Genomic DNA, 26,529 nt, shown 5'->3' with positions numbered 1-26,529 from the left:
GTCATCCTTTCTCAACCCGCAACTTGAGTCTCTCTTATATTGCATATTATGTACTCAATTTTTAAAAATTATTTTTTCAAGATTTTCAATGTGTGTAATGCCTCACATTGAAGAGCTGTAAAACTGTTGTCATGCATATAAATAAAGATGTATTGTGTTGTAGTAAGAAACTGTCTGAAATCATTACATTTGAATTCTTAATAGAATCAAGAGTTGCCTTAAACTTAACAAAAAAGTCATCCTAATTCAATACCCAAATTGGTCACGTAAATTCTCGTAAATTGATTTAGAAAACTGTCAACTATAGACAAAGTATATATGTATTTTTAACCAATGTTTAGTTATTACTGTTGGGTGTTTAACATAATTATTACTGTTTATTATTATGACTATTTAAAATAATTAAAACTGTTCGTTACATGTTATTTCAGCATTAAAATTGTACAACCACATTTTAATCTTGTAACCTCATTTCCGAATGACCTGTCCCAATTATTTTTTTAATCTAATATCGCTCTTGAACCCCAAAGTTAGAGGGCCTTAGACATTACATAGAACCCCCCCCCCCACACACACACACTGAAATCGCATGACGTAATAATTTGTTTTTTAAACAATATTTCATATGAATTAGTAAGTTTGCTATTTTTGTATCGTCACCTGAACGCACCATTACCAAAGCGCGGTGTACGACTGACCGATCTGACCAATCAGTGTGGACTATAGGAAGAATCAGCCAATGAACGCTGGCATGCTTTTTTGTTGGCCAATCACCTTTAAGGATGTTCCCTTTGCCTCCTTGCTGCAATGGGAAATGAATGACAGACTAGCCGTTAGCCATACAAACAAGCAGAGTTTTCTTTTTACACTCAACAGCAAGAAAGCAAAGTAATAAGCGTTTGGAACGGGACGCTCGTGAATTCAACCGCAGGATCGCTAATGGATTGACGAGTGATGCTAACAACAACCGTTAGCATGTGCTAGCATGCAGGAGGACTATCGAGTCTGCCTGCAGAATGAGCCGACAACAGCCAACAACTTGAAGGTAACCAAATTTTATTACATCGTCCGAATCGCTCGGAAAGCACTATTATATGTTGCTAACTTCACCTTTCGATATCGGCAAGTTTAGCGAACGATACCTTCAATTCGCTCGTAGCCATATATGGACAGTGCATCAGCAAGCTCTTCAGGATCCTTAAAACGATCCCGGTCATTTCAATCAAGTGTGTTGCATCAGGGAGGGAAGGAAAACATGCAGGATAACTAGAACCGGAATTTGACACCTGTGTTTTAGACTGTTGAATGAACGCCCATGTTTATTCATTATAATTTCAAGATCGGTCAAAACAATTATGAGGATTTTTTTTCCATTATGGCCCAGCCCTATCTCAAGGCATTTGACATAGAGTCTTAAACAATTTAGTCTATCATCATCTTTCCTGTCATCCAGGCTGGAGGAGTAAGTGCCACCATGTACCCGAGCCCTCAACATCCCATCAAGTCCGGCTGCAGCACCAGCTCCAGCATCACAGAGCTGCTGACCGCCCTGTGTGACAGCAGCCTGGCCGGGGTGTCGTGGAAGCGTCGGGCCCTTGGAGGCGTCTCAAGAGAAGCCTTCCAAAAAGCTCTGAAGAAGCGAGCCTATGGCACCCTGCTGTCCAAGCTTTTCCAGTATGGCGTCAAAGCGCCCGCCACCCCTGGGCTCAGCTCACCTCCGAGGAACAGAGTCCTGATGATATGCTTTGACCTGAGAGTAGCGGGTTGCCGGGAGGAGGCCGAGAGTCTGGAGGAGCTGCTGGAGACGCTTCCGGAGGGGGCCGCCTCTGGCCTGAGCGAGCTAGATTCCGTCCTTGAGCTCCTGGTGCACCTGGCCGGCTCCTCGCCCCCGCCGCCGCCCAGCTTCAGCCGGGACTACATGAGGCGGGAGCGGCCCGTGCTGCGGAGACCCGCACCATGGCCTTACCAGAGCACGGAGCTGCAGAGGCTGGAGGCCCGCGCCTGGGGGCTCGTGTGCGGGGAGGAGTGGGCGTCCGTGGAGCACTTGTGCGGAACTCGGAGGTTGATGGAAGCTCAGCCAGGTGCAGGCTTGATGGCTGTCAAGACTAAAATGGACACGGAGGAGAGATTTGAGAAAGAGACCAGGTTGACCTTGTTTGGCGCCTTGCAGCACACTCGAACCTCAGACCTGGACATCAGACTGGACCTTCCTCCTGTGCCCAGCAACGTTGATGTAACTGGGCTGACCATCAGGGTATAAGTCTTGTTTCTATAGTTTCCCTCCTCCGCAGATGACAGAACGGCAAGACATTATTACTTGAATAATTGTACTCAAATCAGATTACAAAAGAAATCAACATTTTATTTAATCACAGCCCCTCGCTTCAGTATATTGCGGTTTACTTGCTGCGGTGTTCAGTGTATCGTGGATCCTAACCTAAGACCTCTGAACTATGAGGCGGACATGCGAACCAGTCCAGTCGCGCACAGTGCCGCCCGGTATAATAATCGATTATAAAACTATTTGACGTCTGCAGCTCGAACCGTCACCCACCGCTGCTTTGAGGCGCGCCATAGTCACTTTAAAAACTATTTTTTATCACCCCAAACATTTTTGTCTTGTTTTAATAAATTCTTTTTGTTTAGTATCTTGGCAATCCATTGTTTTTACAGGACCGAAAAGGAGCAAAGCGATAAATGTGCATATGCATAAAAGTAAAATTTCAACCGCAGCTTGTCATAAAAAGACAACCAATATTACGTCGACGAGACGGTCACTTTTGCGAAGTGAAATGCCCCCTACGTTAATGTCGCGTTTATGTTATTTATTCGATAGGGGCGTTGTTTTCCTGCGTCACAGAAGTCACCCAACCCACAGAAATGAGACCGACACATTTACAATCTTCCAAATTTATTTTCCTTCATCAAATGTTTCTGATGAAATTTGACTCTCTTCCGGTGTGGCATATTTGGAGTCAAACGCATCGCCGTGTTTGATGCAGGTTCCGCCGTGTCTGGATCAGTCTGACGATGAAGGCTTCCAGTCGGCCTCCAACCTGACGCCGGACTCTCAGTCGGAGGCCAGCCCCGGTCCAGAGGTGGATGTGTGGGAAGCTCTGCGGACGTTCGAGCCCGGCGTGCGTTGCTGCTGGGAGTCCGTCGGCTGGTGAGACTTCAGTCCCTGACACCTTCGCGGAGGTTCCGATCATCATTTGAAGGACAGTTTGCCACGCACGACATTATTAACCCCTGTTCACCTCGACTGACCACAATTGACCGCCTCCTCAAATCTGCTGTTCAAAAATATATTCAGTTTCTCTTCCAGGTCAGGCTTTGAAAAGTAATTTCACCTGAAATATGCGAATCAAATATGAATATATGGTTTCAGAAAACAACTTTTTAAGGCCAGTATGTTTGAATAAGTCGACAAAAATCCTCAAACGCTTCAAGGCAACATGTGGTCATTATACGGCTTTGGCCCTGAGCTGGTTGAGTGATTGGCATTGATTTTCATCCAGTATGTTTGTTGGCAGCGTCGCATAAAACAACAAATGGCGCTCAAGGTCCTCATGACAAAAAATGTCAGCCTCTCCAAATGTGATATGAAAATATTATCGATGAATATTTTAAGTCCACTTCACGCAGGGGCCATCTGACGGACGATGGAAGAGCCAGTACAGCGGTGCCTTGAGATATGTGGGCCGGACTTCCGAGATTATCAAAACGAGATTTTGCTCGCCTGTTCTTTTTTTTCTTTTTTTTTTAATGACGTGCGTGGCAATGAACTCGTCTAACTTCACATCAAGCGGCAGTTTGGCAGAGAGGGAACGATTTTTAAACTAGAGGGTTGAAGCGGTTAATTGTCACTCTAAAGGTTAACTGTCAAACTAAACATCCAACTAAGAGAATTGCGCATTGTGTTATTTAAAACAACAGGATAACTTTGTCTTTTTTTTTTTTTTTTTTAAACACCTGGTATGCAATCCGATCATTGACCCAGTTTGTGCGTGCCAATAGGCCGCCCGGCAGGAGAGAGTCCTTGTACCTGAGCGAGAGCGGCAGAGAGGCCTTCGACCAGCTGTACCGCCTGTGGGAAGGCGAAATGAGGGTGGTCAGCGGCAGCGTGCCCTCCCCGCTCCTCCCGTTGCCCGTCGACACTCAGGGCGAGCTCGTGGGCGACCTCCTGAACGTGCTGATCGGCGTGGCGTCCACCACCTTTCCTCTCAACCAGGTACAACCCTCTCGCTCTCCATCTATTAAGAAGCTAGGCGTGGCGATTACGAAGGTTTTGTTCTTGAATGAGGTGTGATTAAATTCAGCATCAGGCAATTGTTGTTTGTGACGAATGAGAGACCAGTTTTGAGAGACTGACATGAATTTCGGTGGACGTGTCCATCATCGCCGGACTTATTGGGGGTTCAATATTGCAATTTCGATATTATTGTGATATTTAAAATGCACTCAAGAAAGAAAGACATTTTCTTTCACACAGAAAAATAAGTACCGTATTTTCCGCACCATAAGGCGCTTCGGAGTATAAGGCTCACCTTCAGTGAATTTTAAAACTGTTTTCATATATGGGGCACACCGCATTATTAAGGCGCATAGAATAGAAGCGACACTAGTGGCTGCGGTTACGTTATGCATCCACTAGATGGAGCTGCGCTAAAGGGAATACAATACAGGGTGCGCCTTATGGCGCGGAAAATACGGTAGGTTCGATGTGCTCTTTGCGGATGAATTGTAACAACTTACAATTGGTATGTTTTTAAATTACTCAGTGTTGTTAATGCATCAAGATGCTTTTTGCCTTTTGCATGGCGATTTACATTTAAAAGTTGTTTATTTTGGAAAATTCCCTTTAGTTCTCCATTTTTTTTCATCTTTAGGGTCTGGAATGGATACTGTACAGTTACTCCAAGAACAGCAGAAAGCACAAGCGTATAAAATATCCCATTAAAAATTCAACTCGTTCCAGGAAAAAAAAAAAAACAATCACCAGGGAGCTTATTTTTGTTGCCACCCCATAAAGATTTTATATACCTCCAGAAGAGTTATTTTCTTTTTACAGTGTCTTTTGTCTTGTGAAGCGATAACATGTCGGCAGCTGCGCTCGACGGCGTCACGTAAGCTCGGGCGGTTGTTGTGTCGTGCAAAATTGCATTGCATCATATTGTGCCTCCCACAAGAACGCTGGCCAGCAACTTCTCATAAAAAAATCCATAAGAAGGACAACAAACACCAAAGAGTCGCTCTCATATATTAATAAAGCGCAAGTCGCAACGGACGTGTCTCGCTGTGAAATGTGATGGCTTTCACACAGACAGTTTATGAACTGTTATTAGTCTGAAACAAGCTTCTGTGTTGTTGTTGTTTTTTTTTTTTTTTGTGGGTGGTCTTCCCAAGAATGTTCAGTTCGACGTGCGCCCCGGCGTGTGCGTGTCGGGAGCCTCTCCGGAAAGCGTGTCTCGTCTTTTGGGCGAGCTGGCCCAGTATGGCACCTTCTACCTGAGGCTGAGCCGCTTCTCGCTGCAGAGTCCTGAAAAGAAGGGCCTGGTCTTCCAGGTATGTACACCTCACCACATTTGTTTTTTTTGTTTTTTATTTTTTATTTTTTGCGGACAGCGTTATGTTTTGGGGCGGCAATTATCTGCCAACGCAATTTTTTTTTTTTGGAGCCCCTTCCATTTTGCTGCCGAGACGAGCTGCAGGAGAAATTAAAAACGAAAAGAGTAAGACGGCGAACATTCAAACAAGCAACGTTAAGTGCAGTCTCACACTTTAGCGCGTTTCTAATCATTTCTCATGTTTAAATTAACTCAAATTTGCATAAGACTCCACTGGCCCAGACAGGGCACTTCATGTAATTGTCAACAAGATTGTTGAAGTAAGATTTAATTGAACATTAAGTTGTGAGGGGGGAAAAAAAAAAACCAACACGGTTTTTAATTTACTACGTTCTGCCATAATAAATTATAACAAATTTAAGCGTCTCGGGAAAAAGGTCGGCCGATGTCATTCGTGATTAGTCATCAAGAATTACAGACATGTCTTTACATACGCATTCTCAGTCATCTCTACTAAAATATGCAAATACAACCTTTTCCGATTAGTACCGTTTTGTTGATGTTGTTTTGACGTCATTCCACCCACCCAAGTTGAAACATGGGAGGACTTAAAACGTGTTGTTCCAGGTCAGTAGTCGTCAGACTTTTTGTTCGGCGTTCCGCCTAATAATACGATGTCGATCTCCAGGTTACACCGTCTTGACCAACATGAAAATACAATCGTGCAGTAGGCCTAAATGTTTATCACAAATGAGACAGAGATTTTATTCCTCAAGAGCGTATTCAGTATTATTCGAATTCACGTAGCGTTTGGTCATTAACACCGCGCTTGTATTTCGGGACAAATGTTTAATAATCGTTTCATGAAAATGTGTTGCACATGAAGGTTAAATCAAAAACTGTACGCCAAATATAAGTCGGAACGCTAACCGATGAAAACCACTTGTAGGATGTCAATATAAAACAATAAAAACAGGAAGTCGGGTGTTGTCGGAGCGGGACATCTTGTGCGGCTGCGTGTGCAAAGTCGTTCGTTCCCTTCGAAACCGGACCATTGTAACTTTGTTTTCGGTTCAGGACGTTTATTAAATGTCATACGACGGCGTGTCTGTGTCTCTCGAAGGCTTTCACGGGAGGTCTGAGGAAGTACTTGCATTACTACAGAGCGTGCGTTCTCAGCACGCCTCCCAGACTCAGCCTGCTAACCATTGGCTTCCTCTTCCGCAAGGTCGGCCAACAACTCAGGTGAAGTTTTTTTTTTTTTTTTTTTTAAATCGGGTAAGACCAAGGTCTGCTTTTAATTTTCAAGCCTTTAGCAATTAGATGAAAGGAGAACCAAGGCCTTGATGCCAATGAGCCGCTCCGCTTTCATCTCAGGTATCTGTCAGAACTGTGCCGTGTGGACGGGCCTCTGGGTGGCGACCGGGCTGCCTTCCCCGTGGTAAATTGCTTTTCATCCGCACAACGCGCCGTCGAGCTCTCGTGTTCGACTTTCAGAAGGCTCAAAGCCGCTCGCCGTTGCTTTCAGGGCGTGAAGCTGCTTTCCCACCTGTACAACGAAGCCCAGAACAACTGCAGCAACGAGAACTACCCAGTGCTGCTCTCCCTCCTCAAAAGCAGCTGCGAGCCCTACACCAGGTCGGCAGCGCACGCCGCCGTCGCGTCTCTGAAAAACAAAACAAAACAAAACAAAAAAAAAAACTTCCACCTGCCTGTCCCGATCGTCTGTTCTCTCTTGAATCAGGTTCGTGTCCGATTGGGTGTACAGTGGCGTGTTTCGAGACGTTTATGGCGAGTTCATGATCCAAGTCAACGAAGACTACCTCCGCTTCAGAGGTATTTTAGTTTCTTTTTTAAATTGCATTTAAAACAGTTCCAAAGTTGAAGTAGCGTATTTTCCACACTAAAAGGCGCACCGGATCATGAGGCGCACCTTCAATGAATGGCCTTCTTTGTCATGTTTTTCATACATTGGACGCATCGCATTATAAGCTGCAATCTACAGTGCATCCACTCGCTACGCTCAAGGAAATGCCAACAGAACGACCAGATGTCAGTGAAACTTAAAGCAGCGACACAGTTCACTTAACCAACAGCAAGTTATAACATTGATTCGTTAACGTTGAACTCGCTTGCCACTGCTCAATTTCCGTGTTCAATTGCGAAACCGATCGCCTTAAGTTTGAACTCTGCGTTGTAAGCAGGTTTCTAGCAAGGAGCCATTTTGGCGACGAAATCGTAATGACCATACACAAGGCGCATCGGATTTTAAGGCGCGCTGTGCGCTTTTCAGAAAATGGAAGGCTTTGAGGTGCGCCTTTTCGTGCAGAAAATACGGTACAGTGAATATTTGCGGTTCATCATTTGCAAATTCCCGACAAATAACCACCACCGCATCGGCAACTTGATCAAGCTATCACGTGATTACTGCTAGCGGAAGCTAACACAGTAGCTAAGGCTCATCACCGCATCCAAGAAAACTCTGTGCAGCTCTGCTTACCACTCACTTTTGCCTTTGGGATGATAGCAGGAATGCCGCACCTTTTGTCGGCCCTTCGTGATTCCCTCACAAAAGTGTTTCAGACACTGAAGTCTAGCTTCAAAGCATTTCAGAGGCCTAAGTGGATTTACCACAATCAACAGTGTTTTGTCCCCTTTAATAAAGATGTTTGCAGTCTTTTTTTTTTTTTCGTGTGTTTTTGCAAAAGTGAAAGGAAACAATTAGTCCCATTTTTGGAGGTCACACGGCTGCTGTTGCTTTCATATTATCCGGCTAATCAATGACTTGTCAAATCAAAGACTAATCTATTACCCAAATAATGGAAGGCAAAAAGCACGAGGTCACACACAGACACGCACACCCTCTGATTATTCTCTCGCTTTCATTTTGTTCGAAAGCCGCGTCTCAAACCGATAAATCCTTCGAGATGTATTCTTCCGCGGAAGAAAAATGATTTCATTACGTTTCTTTTATTGCCCTACCGGATTTGTCCTTGTGTCCGTGAAGGATTGCATCACGTTATTGGACAGTAATCGGCAGTAAGCCCAAGCATGAGTCAAAAAAAAAAAAAAAACAGCCGTGTTTTGTCGGTCATTTTTGCTCGCAACAATTGTGTCGACCTTTTCCCACACGTGCTCCCGCTCGCGCTCTTAAAATGCGGACCGCACGACAAACTCAATGCAGCTCTGCTTACCTTGCGCAAAGCCACCACTGGCAGCTCATTTAACCCATTTCATCAAAGTGCAATAGGCAGATAATGATTTTACTCGGTTATTTGATTTTCCGCTTCATAGGCAGGCCAAATGTTTGTAAACGGTACAAAATACATTTTCCAGACTATGTCCCCCTTTAAGGCGTTTCGAGTTAATTGAAGGTTGTTTGTTCACTGTGTTCTTACCTAATATGAAGTCCTGCATTTCTTAATTGTATGGCGTTCATCTTTATTGTTTGTGAGCCTGCAGAGGTGACAGTTCCGGCTCACTGCAATTATTGTGTTTGAACAGTAATCCATAAAACCCGCCGAATGCATGCTGCTCACCGTTGCCTGGCCAAAATGTAGTTTGTCACGCAGCGCTCCGTTCAAGGTCACGCCACGGCGGCTGCTTTGTCTGGCTAAGAGGTTAATTTGCTCGTCGGCTCCACCTCATCAACTCTCCGCACTTGAACCCCGCGCACCCCGCGCTCCAGCTTGTCTGGAGGGCGCCCTCGGAGGTTGTCGGGAGGGGGGTGGGAGGAGGAGGTGGGGGAGCTGTCGGCAATGGACTAAGCTCTCTTGGCTGTAAAATGCTCCAGAAGCCCAACGCCTTCACATGCTCCCGTTCATTTGGCCCAGGACGAACTGAGCTCAACTGTTTCCAAACACAAGTCTCGGTAATAATACAAGTCAGAAGTTGTAATGGGCTCTGTGTTAAGAAGGATTCGGTGTTGCTTCATCTGTCCATATTTGGGTGGCGGGTGAACTCCGGTCAACACCCATCCCGGCCGACTTTAGACAAGAGGCATGGTACACCCCAGACTGGTTGCCAGCTACCGTATTTTGCGGACTATAACAGGGTTCCCACGGGTCCTTAAAGTTCATAAAAATCCATAAAAAAAGAAGTTGTACAATTATGTTCTTAATTGTCCTTAATTTTAGGAAAAGCTTCTAAAATCAATAAAAATCCTTCAAATTTTGATTCAAAAGTTTTACATTTTCTAAATTAAAATTTTTCTTAGTGTACTTTATTTGAGAATGAATTCAATACAGGTAGGAAAATGAAAATTTGACATACCGTATGTCAAATAAATCCACCGTGAATCCCCTGCTGAATGGAGAAAAAGTCCTTTCAAAATGGCTAAATTGGCCCTCTAAAGTGCTTAAAAGGTCCATAAATAAAAAGCAAGTGGAAGAGTGGGAACCCTGTATAAGTCACTTTTTTCCCCCCACAGTTTGGCCGGGGGTGCGGCTTGTCTGTGAAATTCTTAAAATATTATGTCATTTCACGTTATTTTGACATTAACCCACAAGAGGGCGCTCTAGGCCTGTGTTAATAAGTCATTGATGAGTCGAACGTAAGCGACGAAAAAGAGGAAGCGCCGCATCTTCTGCCTCCGGGGTTGGCGGACTTGTTTAAAACTGACACAGAGGATGAAGATTTCAATGGATTTAGAGTTTAAGAGTGATACTGATGATTTGGTAAACTTGTTAGCCTGTTCTTGAACTCTTAATATGTTACGTGAACATACCAGGCACGTTATCTGTTTGTTGTTTATACGTCATGTGACGTTAGCATGCCGTACACTTATTCAGCCGGTTGTTCTCTATTTGATTTTCAATTTCCTTTCAAGATGACATGTCTGTTCTTGCTGTTGGATTTTATCAAGTACATTTCCCCCTAAAATGTGACTTGTACTCCGGTGCGACTTAAAATCCGGAAAATACCGTGATCGCATATGGTCAAATACGTGTTCACACTCACTCTCGGTAAATAAAAAATGAATACCGCTCATGCTTTGTGGAAAACGGCTTCCCGGCAATAAAACGTTTACAAACACTCTGGTCAATTGAGTGAACGCTTGCTTGAACAACGGCTTCAACTGCCAGCGGGCTTCCCATTTGGCCATCGGAATTCCCATGATGTATGTTATCTTGGTTTTTTTCTTTCTGCAGACAAACACTTCTGGGTCCATGGATACACTTTGATCTCGAAAGACGTGGAGGAGTGCGTGCCCATTTTCCTCAGGCACATCGCCAACGACGTGTACGTCTGCGGGAAGACCATCAACCTCCTGAAAATATGCTGCCCTCAGGTTGGCCTCATTCTATTCCCGCTCGTCTTCCAATTCACCACGCATGTTGGACATCATAGGAACCCTTGCCGTGACGCCATTTCGCATACGCTGATTAAAGGCATCCCCTTACATATGTGACGGCCATTTGCAGCTAAGTAAATCAACTTATTTTTCATGTACATGCCATAACTTTAAGAACGATTTTCAAAATAAAATAGCTGCCCACCATCTTCATAAAAACACATCACTAGAGAACCGTCATCACGTGCGTAAACGTTGCACAATGCCACACACACACACACGCGCGCGTGGCCACGTCGCATCTGCAGTGTCCATCAAGTCTGGGTACATTTTCAAGAACACATGCCTTTCAATCGTGATGTTGACTAATAACACTTTCAACTTGATCTCCAATCATTTGCTTGGCATGATGTGAGGCGCTTTGCAAAATTCTGGATGAACTCGTTGGAGTCGGCTTGCGTTGGCATCGATGTCAGCACACTGACTGGAAATGCTTTCTCTCACGTGGTTTAAAGTCTACCTCATAGAAAAGAAGTCCAGTTGCGAAAGGTCTGGTGAACATGAAATCTCCACTGTTACCCGGACTTTGTCGACACCCTGTATAGCAATAGCACAGGTGTCAAAGTCAAGGCCCGGGGGCCAGATCCGGCCCCCCACATCATTTTATGTGGCCCTCGGAAGCCAATCATCTGTGTCAACTTTCATGATTCTTGCTGAAATCTGTACCAAAATGTCAAATTGTCATGGGTAATAAATAACGTTGAGATTTTGCACCAACCCTCCAAGGGAAGCCATAACTCCGAAATGGCCCGCGACAAAAAATGAGTTTGACACCCCTGCTGTATAGCATTAATTCTGAAAAAATTAAAAATAATTTGTGTTTTGCCTGGTCACTGCACATCTTCCACAAATTCTGGCAAGGTATGTAAACGAAGCATCATTTCCTGTTCTATGGTTATCATCAGATTTTCCGTTTTTGCTCTCACTGGAACAAAACAAAACAAACAAAAAAACAAAACAATACTAACCCAATGTGATATTTAATGTTCTATTTGCTCACGGTGCGGAACTTTGGAGGCCTATTTTTCATGAAGATATCCCATCAAATTGCAAAATATATGACCTCTTCAGAGGTTCCACTGTGTTTTATGACGTTGAGCATAAACATGTCCTCACTCCGCCCGTATTTCATGTCCTTGTTATATTTCAAAGCCCGTTGCATTATTATATCTGCTGTTCACGTCGCTGTCATCCATTTAGAAAAAAACCAAAAAACAAAGGACGCCGCCTGCAAGGGACGACAAATCAATATTGAGACAGAGCAGGGACACTCACTGTCTCTTTCAAATCCTTATCAATACGTGAACATCCCTGTGATGATACATCGTCAGGACGTGCTGAGACTTGAGTGTGACGGATTGCAGCACACACTGCTCTGCTTTTTGTCTCAGGACACTTTTTCGCCATCCCATGGGCGGAATCATGCGACTTGCTCATTCAGTGACCATAACATTAGGTACACCTGCAGAGCTCGACAAGAGATATTTTTAATTTCATGTTGATGATATTGTTTTCAGTTTGAAACAACACTCAGACGGACGGGCATCTATTCCTTCGTTTTCGTGGTCTTAGTTTGAGGTGAGCGTGTGCGCTACAATATTTTTGGCTGGCTCAGGTTGCTACCTAAATTTGTAACATCTTCGCCGCAGATATCGTGAGTCAACTCCTCCAAGCACAGCCAGTTGTTTCTATTTATGTCCATCAGCAGCACACATTTCAGGTCGCTTCCTCATCGGTGATCGTTCTGTTTCACATCATGGAGTTCATGGCCTCATTTGGTGTCAACCACACCATACGTTTTGTATTGGAAATATTAAACTACTGTAATCCTCAGGAGTTTTGGAATCGACCATTTTCAGAGCAGATTTGTTCGGGAGTTTAGGTCTTTCTTCAATGAATAGGTTAGTGCTCAACCCAAAATTGGGGGAGTTACCCAGCTCATGAAGTTTTCGTTTTTTTGAGGGGGTGATACCATCACTTTGCCTCAGGAGATTCTGCTAGCTTAATGCTAACACAAACCAAAACGCCATAGAAAGGTACCATCGTGTCTGTTATGATGAAAAAAAAAAAAGAACCCAAATGAAACCCATGTCGACTGACACCATATCTCACAGGCATATATTCGTTATCTTCGGTTTTAATACAACGACTGTTTAGCAGCTTTCTCAGTCAGTTGAGAAACGGTTGTTGTGTAGGTCTGTATTATACTGCCACCTGGTGGCCAACGTAAGCGCATCAGAAGGAGCGCACCGTGGGCGCGCAAGGTTTTAATATGGCACTTCGATATAATGACTGGGCAAAGCTGATTTTAGATGAGACTCTTTTTAGTTATGGCGCTGGTCAGGGAACAAATAGACGCTGAAAGCATCGCTGTATTCTAATTAGCTCTCTGTATGATGCAGTGCAGTTGTGTACCATTGCAAACTCCAAGCGCAAAATGAAATTGGGCTTTACACACTCGCGTGCATAATTCACATGACAGGGAATGTTATTAAAACGAAATCCCGCGGTGAAGGATTATAGAATTAAACAATATGTGGAATGAAGAGAGGAACTGTTGCAATATGTCGTGGATAATAAGGTGTCTGTTCCTGTGTGTGTGTGTGTGTGTCGCCCCCCCCCCCCCCCCCCCCCGCAGCACTACATCTGCTTGTCTGAGCTTCCCGTGCCACGGATCGCCGTCACCTTCTCCCTGCAGGAGGTGGAGGGCATCGAGAGGGACTGCGCCATGTACCGGGGCCGCATGGAGAGGATCGCCAAGCACAGTGCAGTCAGCCGGGAGGTGCAGGTATTCAGACGCAGACAAGTCGGCATTTGGAAATGTCGCTCGTGGCTTGGATGGATGCAGTGGGAAGCTTGAGGTCATTCAGGGTTAAAAAGTTTTTCTTTCAAGGCTCGGAATAACTTTTTTTTTTTTCTTCTTTAAGGAGTGTTTTTTCTCAACAACTTTGGGGTATAACTTTATCATTTTGAGGGTAATTTTTCCTTCTCTTTTTTTTTTTGTTTTTTTTTTTGTTGGGAACTGAAGCAAAGGGTGACTTTCTCTGCCTCATTTTCCAAATTGCATTTTAAGGTTGTACTCGTTTGTCTCCAAGGCTTCCCGTGTTTTGTCGAGTTTGACACCCTGGCGCAAGGGGTGTCGGCATCTCGTTTTGTCGTGATTGTTGTTTATCCTTGTAGGCCCAGCGAGCGGAGGAGGCGCGCCAGGAGTTGATCAATCAGGTCAGAGCGTCGGCAGCCAAAACCTTGGAGAGCATTCGTGGTTAGTGTTGCACAAACACAAACACACACAGCATGTCGAATGCCATGTGGTGTCTGATATGCAGCCTCATCCTCTTGCCCCCGTTGATTGAACCTCCATCCAAATCGCTGCGCTCTGTGTCGGAACCGACGTTAGCCGTGTCTGCGAGGCTAATTGCGCCGAGGACTGGTTTTGAGTAGAAGCCTAATCACCACGCAAACACTTTTTTTTTTTTTTTTTTTTTAAACAAACTCCTCGCGTCTTTTCCGCACCTGAGAAGATGCCAGGCAAAGTTGGCTGGCCCCGTTTCCTTTTTACGTGCCTTGGCGCCATCAAGTATCGGCGTTTGTTTCGAGGCAGATGGCAATGGCTTTTGATGTGCGTGCGCGCAAGACACTTAGCACACATTTTTGGCGTCCGGGGGGGTGGGGGGGGTTTGGGGCGGAGGGGTGGGGGGCTTTAAGCGGCTCACGGCGCTCTCCCCCTCCGTCGTCTCCTGCAGGGCGCCAGGTGTCGCAGCGTCTGGCTGAGGAGGCCAGGAAGAGGGAGCGCTACCGGGAGCTCAAGCAGCACCTGGAACAGGAGCAGGAGGTATCCTCTCTTTTCCAAAAAAAAAAAGATTTAGAATTGCTTGCAAAAAACAAAAAGACCGGCGGTGTCCACGTTTCTTCCACTGAAGGTCAGAAACTGAAAAAAAAAAAAAAAAAAAAAAAACAAAAGAGGAGGAGGGCCAATTGGAATGTTATGCAACATGTTCAAACCAAACCACCTCCAATGGTGGAGGTCATCATATTGTAAGAAAAACCAAAAACAGTCTAAATGTCTGCTTGCTTTTGCTGGTAACAAACAAAAAGTTGTTGGTATTCGTGTGGTTTTTGAAAAAGCATTTAAGAAACGTGCAATGTCTTCAGCAATTTTCAAACACGATGTGACAAATGTTCATTTACTTTTCATTACATTGACAAACATAAAGAGGGTGATGTCCTGTCATCAATTCTTGTTTCATTTTTATTGTCAAAGAATCGTCTGCTGTTTTTCTCACAACTTAAGAAGTGGGTTGTATTTATTTGATATTACTGGAACTTCAAATGTGTCCAAAAAAAGGCTTGCCGACGCCCCGGTCTAGGTGACTGCTAGCATATGTGAGTCATTTTGAACACCCTCCCCACAGTTCAGTCAAGTCCGACATGTTTTTATTCATTTATTTGTTGATTGATCAACAGTGACATCTTGAAATCATTTTTTTTTTTTTTTTTTTTTTTCAATATCGAATACTGCACAGTACGTGACTTACCGTACGATGCGCTCCTACTGTCGCAGTGGCGCAGCGCGGCCAAAAAGAAGCAAGAGGAAGACGACTTCAGCTTTGCCAGAGAACTGCGGGACCGGGAGAAGAGGCTGCAAGCGCTGGAGGAGCAACTGGAGCAGAGAGCCAGGTGACATCCGATTGATAATTCATTCAGGAATCTCCCGTCGATTGTTATTTCCAATTGAAAGCGAGCGCGCCATGTGCATGTGACTCGGACCGTAGGAAGGAGCTGATCGCCCAGTACAGCCACCTGTCCGAAGAGGCGGCTCGCAAGGAGCGGCGCGCCTTGTGGAGGGCGCAGAGAACGAGACTCGACGAGGCTCGATCTCACTTCTTCGCGAATGACCGGCGAGAGTTGCGGGTGCGTTGCGCCCAGGCCTGTTAAGTGGCGTGCGCAAGCGCGCATTAGCGACTGAATGTCATGTGACCTCCGATTAGGCCATCCTGGAAAAGCATCCTTTGGGCCAGGAGGGACATCTAGCTTCACCACCTCAGCACCCGTCAGCGCTGGTATGATACTGTTTTCTGTCTTTATCCACATTAATGCACCTTCAAGGGAAGAAAAAAAGAGTGGCGCCAAAACGGGCTTTGTTCAACAGCCAACAGGGTGCCGCCAGATCCCATTCAGGTGCGCCGTAATAGGCTAAAAAGCACACGCGGCATCCGTAAAGCTGTAGAATCAATGTTGCATTTCCTAACTAATTCTGCTGTTTATTCGTCATCCTTATTTCTTTGTGCGAAACATGATATAAAAAACAAACAAACAAAAACATGCAGGCGCATGATATTAAATTACAATATTGTCGAAAAGTGGATCAATTTCAGGACTTCAATTCAAAAAGTGAGACTGCGTTTATCGGGACATAAATTCATCAAAACACATTCCGACGTAATTGTTTGAGATGGTGAATTTTAATTGGTAAACCACAACCAGCAAAATGTTTGAAAATAAAATTGTGAAATATTCCCCTCTGTGATGTGAATCAAGATTCAGTTTCACTTTTGGATATACATGTTTATGCTCTAAATATTCGGTTATTACCGTATTGGCCCGAATATAAGACGGCCCTGATTATAAGACGACCCCCTCTTTTTCAAGACTCAAGATTGAACAAAAGACTTTTTGAACACCAAATTAATTTTTATACAGAAAATAATGACAGTACATCTGAAACAAATGATTATAACAATATATTTGAGAGAAAAAGCATGTTGCCTCATTCAAATTTAAAGTGCAATCACGTTCGTAAATGAATGGCTTCTGGTTTTTGAAATGTAAATGACATCATAACTTCCCCTCAGCTGCCGGTCAACCTGGCCGATCTTCGACCAACCAGATTGTCACTACGTCTCTCTATTTTCTGTTATCTCTTCTATTTTCTTCTCTTTTCCTTCTTCCCATTATTTTTTTATTTTTCTTCTTTGTGCTACCGCTATTTTTATTTTTATTCTTCGTAGCAGGGGTTCACTTTGGCCCGGGGAGTCAAGTTCAGTATTCGCTTCATTGATATCTGGCGCCATCTAGCGTTATGAATGGGTATAATGTCTAGACCCCGAATATAAGACGACCCCCACTTTTTCAGTCTTATTTCAATGCAAAAAAACACCGTCTTATATTCGGGCCAATACAGTACAACCATTATTATGAATACTTTTTTCTAAAATCGTAATATAGTCCCTATAAGAAGCCTGGCGCTCGCTCCTTGGACGGATCATTTTGAAGATATGACTCGCATAGAATCAAAACAGCACACAAAGTCAAACGAACTCAAGAGCACGAAAACACTTGGCATGTGCACAAAATGGCATCTCCTTCCAAATCAAATGTATTTTTTCTTGACAGGAAATTCCCTCAGAGCCCCTGGTTAAAACAAAACCGAAGAAGCCCGAAGAATCGGAAGAGTGTCAGACGGCGGACGCTGCCGCCTTCATCTCTGGCGACTTTCTCCCCGAGTCGCCAAACCCCGACGACGCCAAGCAGGACGAGATGGGAGCTGACATCCCTGAGGCGTGTCCCACCGCGCAGCTTCTAGACTATGACTTCAGCGCCCCCTTCAGTCCGCTGGAAGGCATCGCCGGCCGCAAATCTCTGGCCCGGCTCCGGCCCGCTTGCGGCTCCGCCGCGCTGCAGCCCGACGTGCTCCACGAGCGGTCCTCCGTCTTCCGCTCCCCCGCGGGCGAGAATGTGCTTCCGATCCACGCTCGCGTTTCCACGTCCGACTTGTCCCTCGGACCCGGCGCACCGGAGGAGGCTCCGAATGCATCCCGAACGAACGGGCTGCCTACTCAGGATGCGACGCTGCTCGGGCAAGGCGACGCTTCTGCGCTCGTGGAGCAAGACAAAGTTGCGGAACCGCAAGAGGGCGCGGCAGTCAAAGGCGAAGACGGCGCTCATGCTTTACCGCCAGAAAAACTCGGCAGTCTTTCTAATTGTAAGACGGTTTGCGCTGTCGAGGCGCCTTCGAACCTGAACTCCGCTCGTTCCTCACGCTCTCCGACGGCGCATCCCTCATATTCGCACATCGAGATCGGCGAGCATGTCTCCGACGTCAAAGCGCCTCAACCTTCCCCCAATGTCCACGGCCACGCCTCGCACGCTCACATCAGCGTAGGAGAATACGTGTCCGACTTCGTCGATTCGCTTCCCGCGCGAAACCTCCACGGCCACGCCTCCGACGCCAACATCAAAGTCGGAGGAAACGTTTCGGAGTTCTTCTCGCCGGTCCCCGCGCGAAACCTCCACGGCCACGCCTCCGACGCCAACATCAAAGTCGGAGGAAACGTTTCGGAGTTCTTCTCGCCGGTCCCCGCGCGAAACCTCCACGGCCACGTCTCCGACGCCAACATCAAAGTCGGAGGAAACGTTTCGGAGTTCTTCTCGCCGGTCCCCGCGCGAAACCTACACGGCCACGCCTCCGACGCCAACATCAGAGTAGGAGAAAACGTGTCCGACTTTGTCGATTCGCTTCCCGCGCGAAACCTCCACGGCCACGCCTCCGACGCCAACATCAAAGTCGGACGAAACGTTTCGGAGTTCTTCTCCCCGCCCCCCGCGCGAAACCTCCACGGCCACGCCTCCGACGCCAACATCAAAGTGGGCGAGTTTGTCTCCGACGTGTCCGAAGCCAAACCCCGATGGAGTAAGCACGGCCACGCCTCCGACTCCACCCTTCAGGTCGGCTGCGTGGTGTCTGGCTCGCCGCCCGTCTCCGCGCCATCGCCCGCAAGCGCCCGAGGCCACGTCTCGGACTCCAGCTTGGGCGGCGGCTGCGTTGTCACCCTGAGCAACCCGCTTCCCTCCCCGCCGCCGGGCAGTCAATACGGACACGCCTCCGATTCCGCTCTGGGTGTGGGCTGCGTGGTGGTGGGCGCGGCGCCACCAGCTTCCGCGCCGGGAGGAGAACGGGGGAACCCGTCGTATTCTTTGCCAGGAGCCCGATTGGAGGCGGACACGAAAGTGGATCACAGCAAAGACGTCACAGGTATTGAAGTGAAACCCGTTGCAGAAATGAGCGCAAATGCTTTTGACATCCAGTAAATAGAACACAAATTCTGGTTCCAGAAATGTTCAAGCGCTTCTCACAACATTTCCTCGAAAACTGAACGGCTTACAGATGGCCTGATTTTGACGCGACGTACCCGCACCGCAGTGCATGTGGTCCGTGCACTTGTGGCAAAGGCTCTCCACAACAACGCAGGCTAAACTCGCATCCTCGCAATGTACAAAGCTTGCCTCTCAGTTCAAGCGAGCGCCCCCCCCCCCCCCCCCCCCGCAAATTCATGACTTGCAGATTCCCCCGTTTTCTGTTGCTGCTGCTCACCTCGTGGCCTCTCCCAAGCTAAAGAACAACATTGAAGTGAATTGCGGAGCTTCATTTGAACCCGAGATTCCCAACCAGGGTGCCGCGAGAGAACATCAGCGGCAACTCGGGAAATGATCCCATTTCACCTCATTTGTCAGAAAGCCATCCATGTCTTTTATTCATCGAGCTATTCCGGCGACACGCACAACAATTGAATGTCTTTCCGTTTGATGGCAGGTTACGTTACACGGAAGATTAAAAAAAAGAAAATAGGAGGGGGCGGCCCGGTGCTCCAGCGGTTAGCGTGTCGACCTCACAGTGCAGAGGTCGTGGGTTCGATCCCGGCTACGGCCTCCCCGTGTGGAGTTTGCATGTTTTCCCCGGGCCTGGGTGGGTTTTCTCCGGGTCCTCCGGTTTGCTCCCACATTCCAAAAACATGCGTGGCAGGTTAATGGGACACTCCAAATTGTCCCTAGGTGTGATTGTGAGCGCGGAATGTTGTTGTGGCCTAATGTCAACTACCCCTCGAACGTCTGCGTACTGTCAACAGCTGGCGAGTCGGAGACGCACGAGGAGCAGGTGGGGAGCGCCGGGTTTGACTTGTCCCCCGGAGAGAAGTCTGAACGAGAATACCTCCTGGCCTTGTCCGCTCAGTACCAGGTGGAGCACTACGAGGACTGCTACAGCCTCATGGGTCAGTCATGCGCGTGCTTGTGTGCGCCGGGGAAAAAAAAAAGATCCGTTTGGACGTACGAAGTTCATGACGTCAAATTGGAAGGCCGAGCCGACGTCGGTCGTTCCGCTTCCTTTTCACCGCCGTCTTTTTGTCACAGCGTCGTCCCCCGAGTGTCAGCTACTCAAGCACGTCGCCCGGGGCCCCCGGGGCCTGCCCGCCCTCCGCCACGCCGCCGACGCCACCTCGCCGCGGCTCAGCGAGATGGTCTCCCTGCCGGTTCTGATCAAACACTCGGTCACCGCCCCGCTCATCACGCAGTGAGTAGCCAACAACCGGAATACGTCTTTGCACCTGACCTTTTGTCACTTTTCACAACAAAAATCGGCACACTTTACAAAGAGATTCAGTCCAAGAACTGTTCTCATCATTCGTGGGCTACCAGGACCAAATATTTGATGCACCCCCGAAAAAAAAAGTTTGAAGAATCGCCTATACCAGGGGTGTCAAACTCATTTCATATTGTGGGCCGCATACGGCCTCGGTTGATGTCAAGTGGGCCAGACCATTAAAATTATACCATACTCTGCTATAAATAACCAAAATATGTCTTTCCTTTGTTTTGATATAGCGACGCACAAGTACATGAGGAAAATGTTGAAATGTACCTACATTTCATTTACCTAACATTTCATAAAACACCTTAGATTTCCTTCGACAAATGTGCAATTTAATTTTATCATTCACATATATGCAGTGCAACTGATCCCACTGATTGTACAAAGGCACAAAACTTGAACAATTAGTATTTAAAAATATAGTCATGCATTTTAAGATTAAACAAGATTTATAAAGAAAGGATTTTTTTAAACCATTTACACATGTGCATATGAAATCTAAATGTAACCCCCACCTACACTTTACAAACGAAAGAGAAAACAATGACTAGCGGTTAATACATGAATTGCATCTTAATAAAAATATTCATTTTGTGTCTTTTATGCTTTTTTTCATTTTTAAATTATCCCACGGGCCTGATCGAACCCCCCTCGGGGGCCGGTTCCGGCCCGCGGGCCGTATGTTTGACACCACTGGCCTATACGTACTTTAGATGTTGGTACAGTGCAGCTTTTTTTATGAAGCTCCTCAAGTCACTCTACTGTACTTTTGTTGACATCTTGATGCCCCAGATGGCGGCCAAGCACTATTTTTTTTTTTTTGTGTGTGTAGATGAGGCTTTTCGATTCACCTCAACATAGTTCCATGGCCCATCGTGCCACAAGATTGCGGCAGAACACTAATTTCGTCCAAATGAAGCTCCTTCACGCACTTTAACACAGCTCCTTGATACCAAGGTTCCACAAGGTCGGCAGAGCGCCACTTCTCTCTTGCCACTGCTCCTCAACTCACTTGGACGTGGTTCCTTGGCACCAAAATGACTGTAAAGCACTACCAGTATGCAAATGAAGCGCGTTAATTCGTTTCAACTTGATTCTTTGGCTTAAGATGGTGGCAAAGCACCGCTTTGGTCAGCTCACTTCAACCGAGTTCCTCGGCACCAAGATGCCACAAGTTGGGGACAAAAGTGCTACTTTTGTCTAAATAAAGCTCCCAAGCTCACGTTAAAATAGTTCCTTAGTAGCAAGATGGCATAACTTGGCAGCAAAGCGCTGCTTTTGTCAAAATGAAGCGCCCGGTCATTTGACAACCACGTGTCATAAAATGGCAGGAAATTCATGTTTTTTTTTCTTGTTTTTAGTTCGGGGTTTTTTTTTTTTTTTTTACAATAAGTGCAGAAGCCAAATTGTTATCATCCGCTCGGTAAAATAATTTGTGTTGATTTCCTCTTTCCGAGCAAACACACTCATTCTTATGTCACCACTGAGTTCCATTTCCCTCTTTCCTTCTCAAGCTCTTCACATTTTTCTTCTTTTGCTGCTAACGTCATACAAAAAAAAAAAAAAGCCAAAGAAAGGGCAAAGCGTGAGCTTTGAACTGCGTTTACTTGACTTCCAAAAAGGGGGTTTGTTCCGCTGCTCCTCCGTCACATGGCCCAACAAGAAAAGCAAACCGCTTCCCAAACCCCCCCCCCCCCCCCCCCCGCCTTCCCCACGGTGGAATGCTGCAGACTTTCCTTCTCCCAAACATTCCACATCTGTTCCTGCGCAGCGTTGGTGGTATAGTGGTGAGCATAGCTGCCTTCCAAGCAGTTGACCCGGGTTCGATTCCCGGCCAACGCAATCCTTTTTTTCTCTCCTCCTGATGTCAAATTTTTGTGACCTTCATTTCAAGTCATGTCCTCGCCTTTGCTCCGCCTGCAGCGTGTCGCTGGTGAACAAGGCGGTGGTGGACTACTTCTTTGTGGAGTTGGGGGTGGAGCGCCACTTTGAAGCCCTGCGCCACTTCCTGTTGATGGACGACGGCGAGTTTGCGCAGTCGCTCAGCGATCGGCTGTTTGAAAAGGTGAGGCCTCGCTCGGAGTGCGGACGAGCTCACGTCAGCCCAAAAAGCTGCCACACCTGAAGAATGACCGGCTGATGCCGATGCGGAAAACTGGACAGATTAGTACAATCAATCAATCAGACGGGATTTTCCACAGCCGTCCGAAGCGCTTGGAAAACGATGTCGTGTGCTCGGCACGTTTAAAAGTGCTGTCGAGTAAACGCTTGGTGCGGCGTCCCCCACAGATGGGCAGCGGGCAGACCCCCGGCGAGCTGCTCACCCCGCTGGTGCTCAACTCCATCCTCAGCAAGGCGCTGCAGTACAGCCTGCACGGCGACACGCCGCTGGCCGCCAACTTCACCTTTGCGCTGCGCTTCCTGCCCGACACCTTCCACCCGCACGCCCCCGACTCCCTCAACTGCCTGGAGCTGCGCTACAAGGTGACACGCGCTCGCCATCGCGTCCACTCTAACCCAAATGATACAATTTGGGGGAGAAACGTTTATCACTTGCTACATCGCATTTTACTTTGTACAGCGTAATCGGGTTGTCGTTAGAAAAACCCTTCCAGCGACTGATGTTTGAATGCAAACAATACAGCAACACTTGCAGACAAGAGTCCACAAGAATACTCACAGTCATATATTCTTTATCCTCCGATGGAAAACGACCAAAATTGCTGCTAAATTGCAGCAGTCTTCTTCGTGCTTCATCATTAAAATAAAATATTATAAATATCACCCAATAAGAGAGAGTCATCATTTATGTAAAATCATGATTCAAAGCTGTATGACAAAAAAACGGTTACATTGGTCGTTGGACAGCTAATCAATGATCAAATTAATTTAGTATTATTTGATTATTTTGTTTTCAATAATTTTTTTTTAAATTGTCCAATTGCTCGGAATTTCAGCTTCTCGTCAGTAAATATTCTCCTACTTCTGGAGTCCTCCATGGAAGCATACTGATCGTCTTTGTGTTGAATTAAAATAAAACGTTTGCTTTTACTTTGGAAAACAGCTCTCAAAAATGTCACAATCCAAACCAGTAATTGAATCGGACGTAGTTTGTGCGTGCATCTGCACTGCCAAGTTGAAATACTTTCCTGTTTTCAAATAAAGACGTGATTGATTCGAATATTTTTATATCGTGCCCCCCTAATGGCCAAGTTGTGCACAGCAGAAATAGGCCCATTTAGATACTGTAGATGAAATTAAAGTGCAAAAACTATTTCAGTTTTTGCATTCTATGAAGTTGTGTCGTATTTTTTTTATAAATTGCAATAGTATAGTGTGTTATTTTTCCTGATTAAAATACATATGACTTTTTTTGTGTGGGGTGTTGGGGGGGGGTGGCCATTCATCTGTTACAGATGAATGGCAATTCTATTCATTTCAATGGGGAAGGATGATTTGAGATACGGATATTTTGAATTCGCAGTGTGGTGACGAAACCGATTTCCAAGTCAAGGCACCCTTGTGAACGTTCAACTCAAAGTGCTTGTGTGTGGGCGCCCCCAGGTGGCCTGGCCGCTCAACATCATCATCACCGACAGCTGCATGAACAAGTACAACCGGCTGTTCTCCTTCCAGCTGCAGCTCAAGCACATGGTGTGGAGCCTGCGCGACGTCTGGTTCCACCTCAAGAGGACGGGTGAGTGCCTCGTTGCATTCTGGGAAGGCCCCGTTCCACTTTGTATTCACAGAGATCAGTAGACCAGTAACTTTTTTTTTTTTTCCCCTCCCTCTACCCTTGTGTGGACTTATTGGATCCGCCGCTATTGATTAGTGAGCCGCTGCTCAGACCACTCAACGCTTGTCCTTTAATTTTAACACATATAGAAAATAGCGTTACGCTCGTTATTGATTGTTATCACTCGGTTCCCGCAGGGGATGTGCAGAGCGATGTGTTAAAGGGTCAAAGGCAGCACAAATGTGGAAGAAAACGCTATTAACATTGATTTCTGACAATGAAACAGCTGCCCCCCCCCTGCAAAAAAATAATAATCATAGTGAAATGTCATACGCCATCAGAGGCCGAATGAAATGTCACTATGCTTTTTTTTTTTTTCAGATAAGACATAAAATGTACTTTCACTTTTTTATATTAAACTTTGCAGAAATTGCAATAGAGAGGAGTTAGCTGTCACTTGTTCCCTTTACAAGCTAATAAATAACGCGGTGTGAGGAGACGCACTCGTTCGGCTAATAGTAAAACTAAACAACTGAGACAATGTGGTTGCACAAGTGCGCACACCCTCTTATAACTGGGGATGTGGCTGCCTGAAACCAATTCCATTCAAACTTGTGTCACATGCCTCTGACGATCCCCGATAAAGTTCAGCTGTTCCGGTGGATCTGTAGGCTCTTTGCGACCACTCTCGATGGTAATAATCTGAATAATCAGACTGTGTGCTATGTCCACTGTGCGCGTCAGCGGTGGTGAAAGGCGCCGGGCGCTCGGTGCAGTTCCGCCAGCTGCAGCTGTACCGACACGAGATGCAGCACTTCGTCAAGGTCATCCAAAGTTACATCGCCAACCAGATCCTGCAGGTGTCATGGAGCGAATTCACCGCCAAGATGGCCGCCGCCTGCGACCTGGACGCCATCCACCGCACGCACGCTGACTACCTCAACAGGGCCATTTTCAGGTCAGTCGCCTTTCTTTCTTCGCACGGTACAGCGTTGAGGGGCGGAGCCTGCCAAGATGATCCCCCCGCCCCCCAAAAGGTTTGTAATTGCCTATGGATGCCTCAAGATGGCTCTAAAAGCACAGACTCAACTCACTTCAACATAATTCCCAACATGCCACAAAATACAGGCAAAGTCATACTTTTATATTAGAGTTCTCTCTCTCTATATATATATATATATACACACACACACACACACACATGATTGTTTGTGACTTGGTTGTCAGGGCTTTGCTGACGGAGAAGGCCGCTCCGGTGATGAACATAATCCACAGCATCTTCAGCCTCATCCTGAAGTTCCGTGCTCAGCTGATTGCACTGCCCTGGGCCAGCCAGCAGGGGGAGGCAGTGCACCCCAGCTTCATCGCCATGCAGCAGTCGTACAACACCTTCAAATACTACTCGCACTTCCTCTTCAAAGGTGAGCTCCATCCTACGTCTTCCGTGTTCGACATCACGGAACCGTTGGCTGACGTTTGTTGTCGTCGTTGTTGTTCAGTGGTGACCAAGCTAGTGAACAGAGGCTACCAGCCTCATTTGGAAGACTTCCTCCTGCGCATCAACTTCAACAACTACTACAAAGACTCTTGAGCACCTTTGCGGCAAATGTACAATGTAGCACATGCACGGATTGACTGGAACAGATGTAATTGAGATGCCTCAGACTATGTCATCCTGTGTCTCATCAGTTTTAAGCATTTTGTTCACATAAACCACTATATTTGTAAAAATCAAACAAATAAACCAATTAAAATAATAGACATTTGTGTTGAAGACTTCTTACTTTAATTTCAGATTATTGTATCTGACAAAAAGTAAAGGTTAAGAAAAGGAAATTTATTATAATTTTGTTTAATCATAGGCGGCCCGGTGGGCCAGTGGTTTGCGCGTTGACCTCATAGTGCAGAGGTCGTGGGTTCGATTCTGGCATGTTCTCCCCATGCCTGCGTGGGTTTTCCCCGGGTACTCCGGTTTCCTCCCACATTCCAAAAACATGCACAGCAGGCTGACTGAACACTCAGAATTGTCCCCAGTGCGGATGGTTGTTCGTTTCTGTGTGCCCTGCGATTGGCTGGCAACCGGTTCAGGGTGTCCCCCGCCTACTGCCCGAAGACCGCTGGGATGGGCCCCGGCACCCCCCTTGTGAGGATAAAGCGGATCGGAAAATGGATGGATTTAATTATAAGCACAATAAATGTCTTCTTAAAAGAATTCCGTAAGTGTTAATTTGTATTAAGGTATTATTGTTTCTGGCTTATTATGAAAATGAAGGTATACCTTTTTTTCCTGATTAAAAGGTTTATTATGTTAATATTTTTCATTACTGTTAAAACCATGCTTCAATTGCAAATGAATTAAGTTTTACTTTGTTTCTCATTGTTCAGTAAATTAAAGTTTGTACGTTTTGAAAGATAGATTTGAGACCTTTTTTAACGGCAATAAAGGCCT

General features: G+C 46.1%; 1 protein-coding gene and 1 non-coding gene across 2 annotated transcripts; both read left to right on the top strand.

The window, feature by feature from the left end:
• The first annotated feature begins 793 nt into the window (after positions 1-793).
• tubgcp6 (tubulin gamma complex component 6) lies at positions 794-25,841 on the top strand. The gene is made up of 25 exons (XM_086109858.1): positions 794-1,045; positions 1,454-2,254; positions 3,003-3,166; positions 4,018-4,231; positions 5,407-5,565; positions 6,691-6,812; positions 6,945-7,008; positions 7,096-7,205; positions 7,312-7,403; positions 10,718-10,857; positions 13,559-13,708; positions 14,101-14,182; positions 14,664-14,752; positions 15,482-15,597; positions 15,693-15,831; positions 15,909-15,980; positions 17,314-18,952; positions 19,824-19,967; positions 20,107-20,266; positions 22,268-22,409; positions 22,634-22,828; positions 23,909-24,041; positions 24,825-25,038; positions 25,308-25,501; positions 25,580-25,841. The coding sequence occupies exons 1-25, from the start codon at positions 986-988 to the stop codon at positions 25,669-25,671; spliced, it is 5,487 nt and encodes a 1,828-aa protein (XP_085965984.1). The 5' UTR covers positions 794-985; the 3' UTR covers positions 25,672-25,841.
• Positions 22,115-22,186, top strand: trnag-ucc (transfer RNA glycine (anticodon UCC)). The gene has a single exon. It is a non-coding gene; the product is annotated as a tRNA-Gly (tRNA).
• Positions 25,842-26,529: the final 688 nt, after the last annotated feature.

Source organism: Hippocampus guttulatus, chromosome 4 (assembly GCF_054856545.1).
Source record: "Hippocampus guttulatus isolate MCC_2025c chromosome 4, RoL_Hgut_1.0, whole genome shotgun sequence".
Classification (NCBI taxonomy): domain Eukaryota; kingdom Metazoa; phylum Chordata; class Actinopteri; order Syngnathiformes; family Syngnathidae; genus Hippocampus; species Hippocampus guttulatus.
This window is presented reverse-complemented; position numbering and strand designations above follow the sequence as displayed.

What these genes read in the sequence shown, in the direction of transcription:
- tubgcp6 (XM_086109858.1), top strand. Translation starts at nt 986, where the DNA reads ATGCAGGAGGACTATCGAGTCTGCCTGCAGAATGAGCCGACAACAGCC. An exon ending in ACCTGGAACAGGAGCAGGAG is followed by an intron (nt 14,753 to 15,481) that starts GTATCCTCTCTT and finishes CTACTGTCGCAG; the next exon opens with TGGCGCAGCGCGGCCAAAAA. An exon ending in GCGATCGGCTGTTTGAAAAG is followed by an intron (nt 22,410 to 22,633) that starts GTGAGGCCTCGC and finishes CGTCCCCCACAG; the next exon opens with ATGGGCAGCGGGCAGACCCC.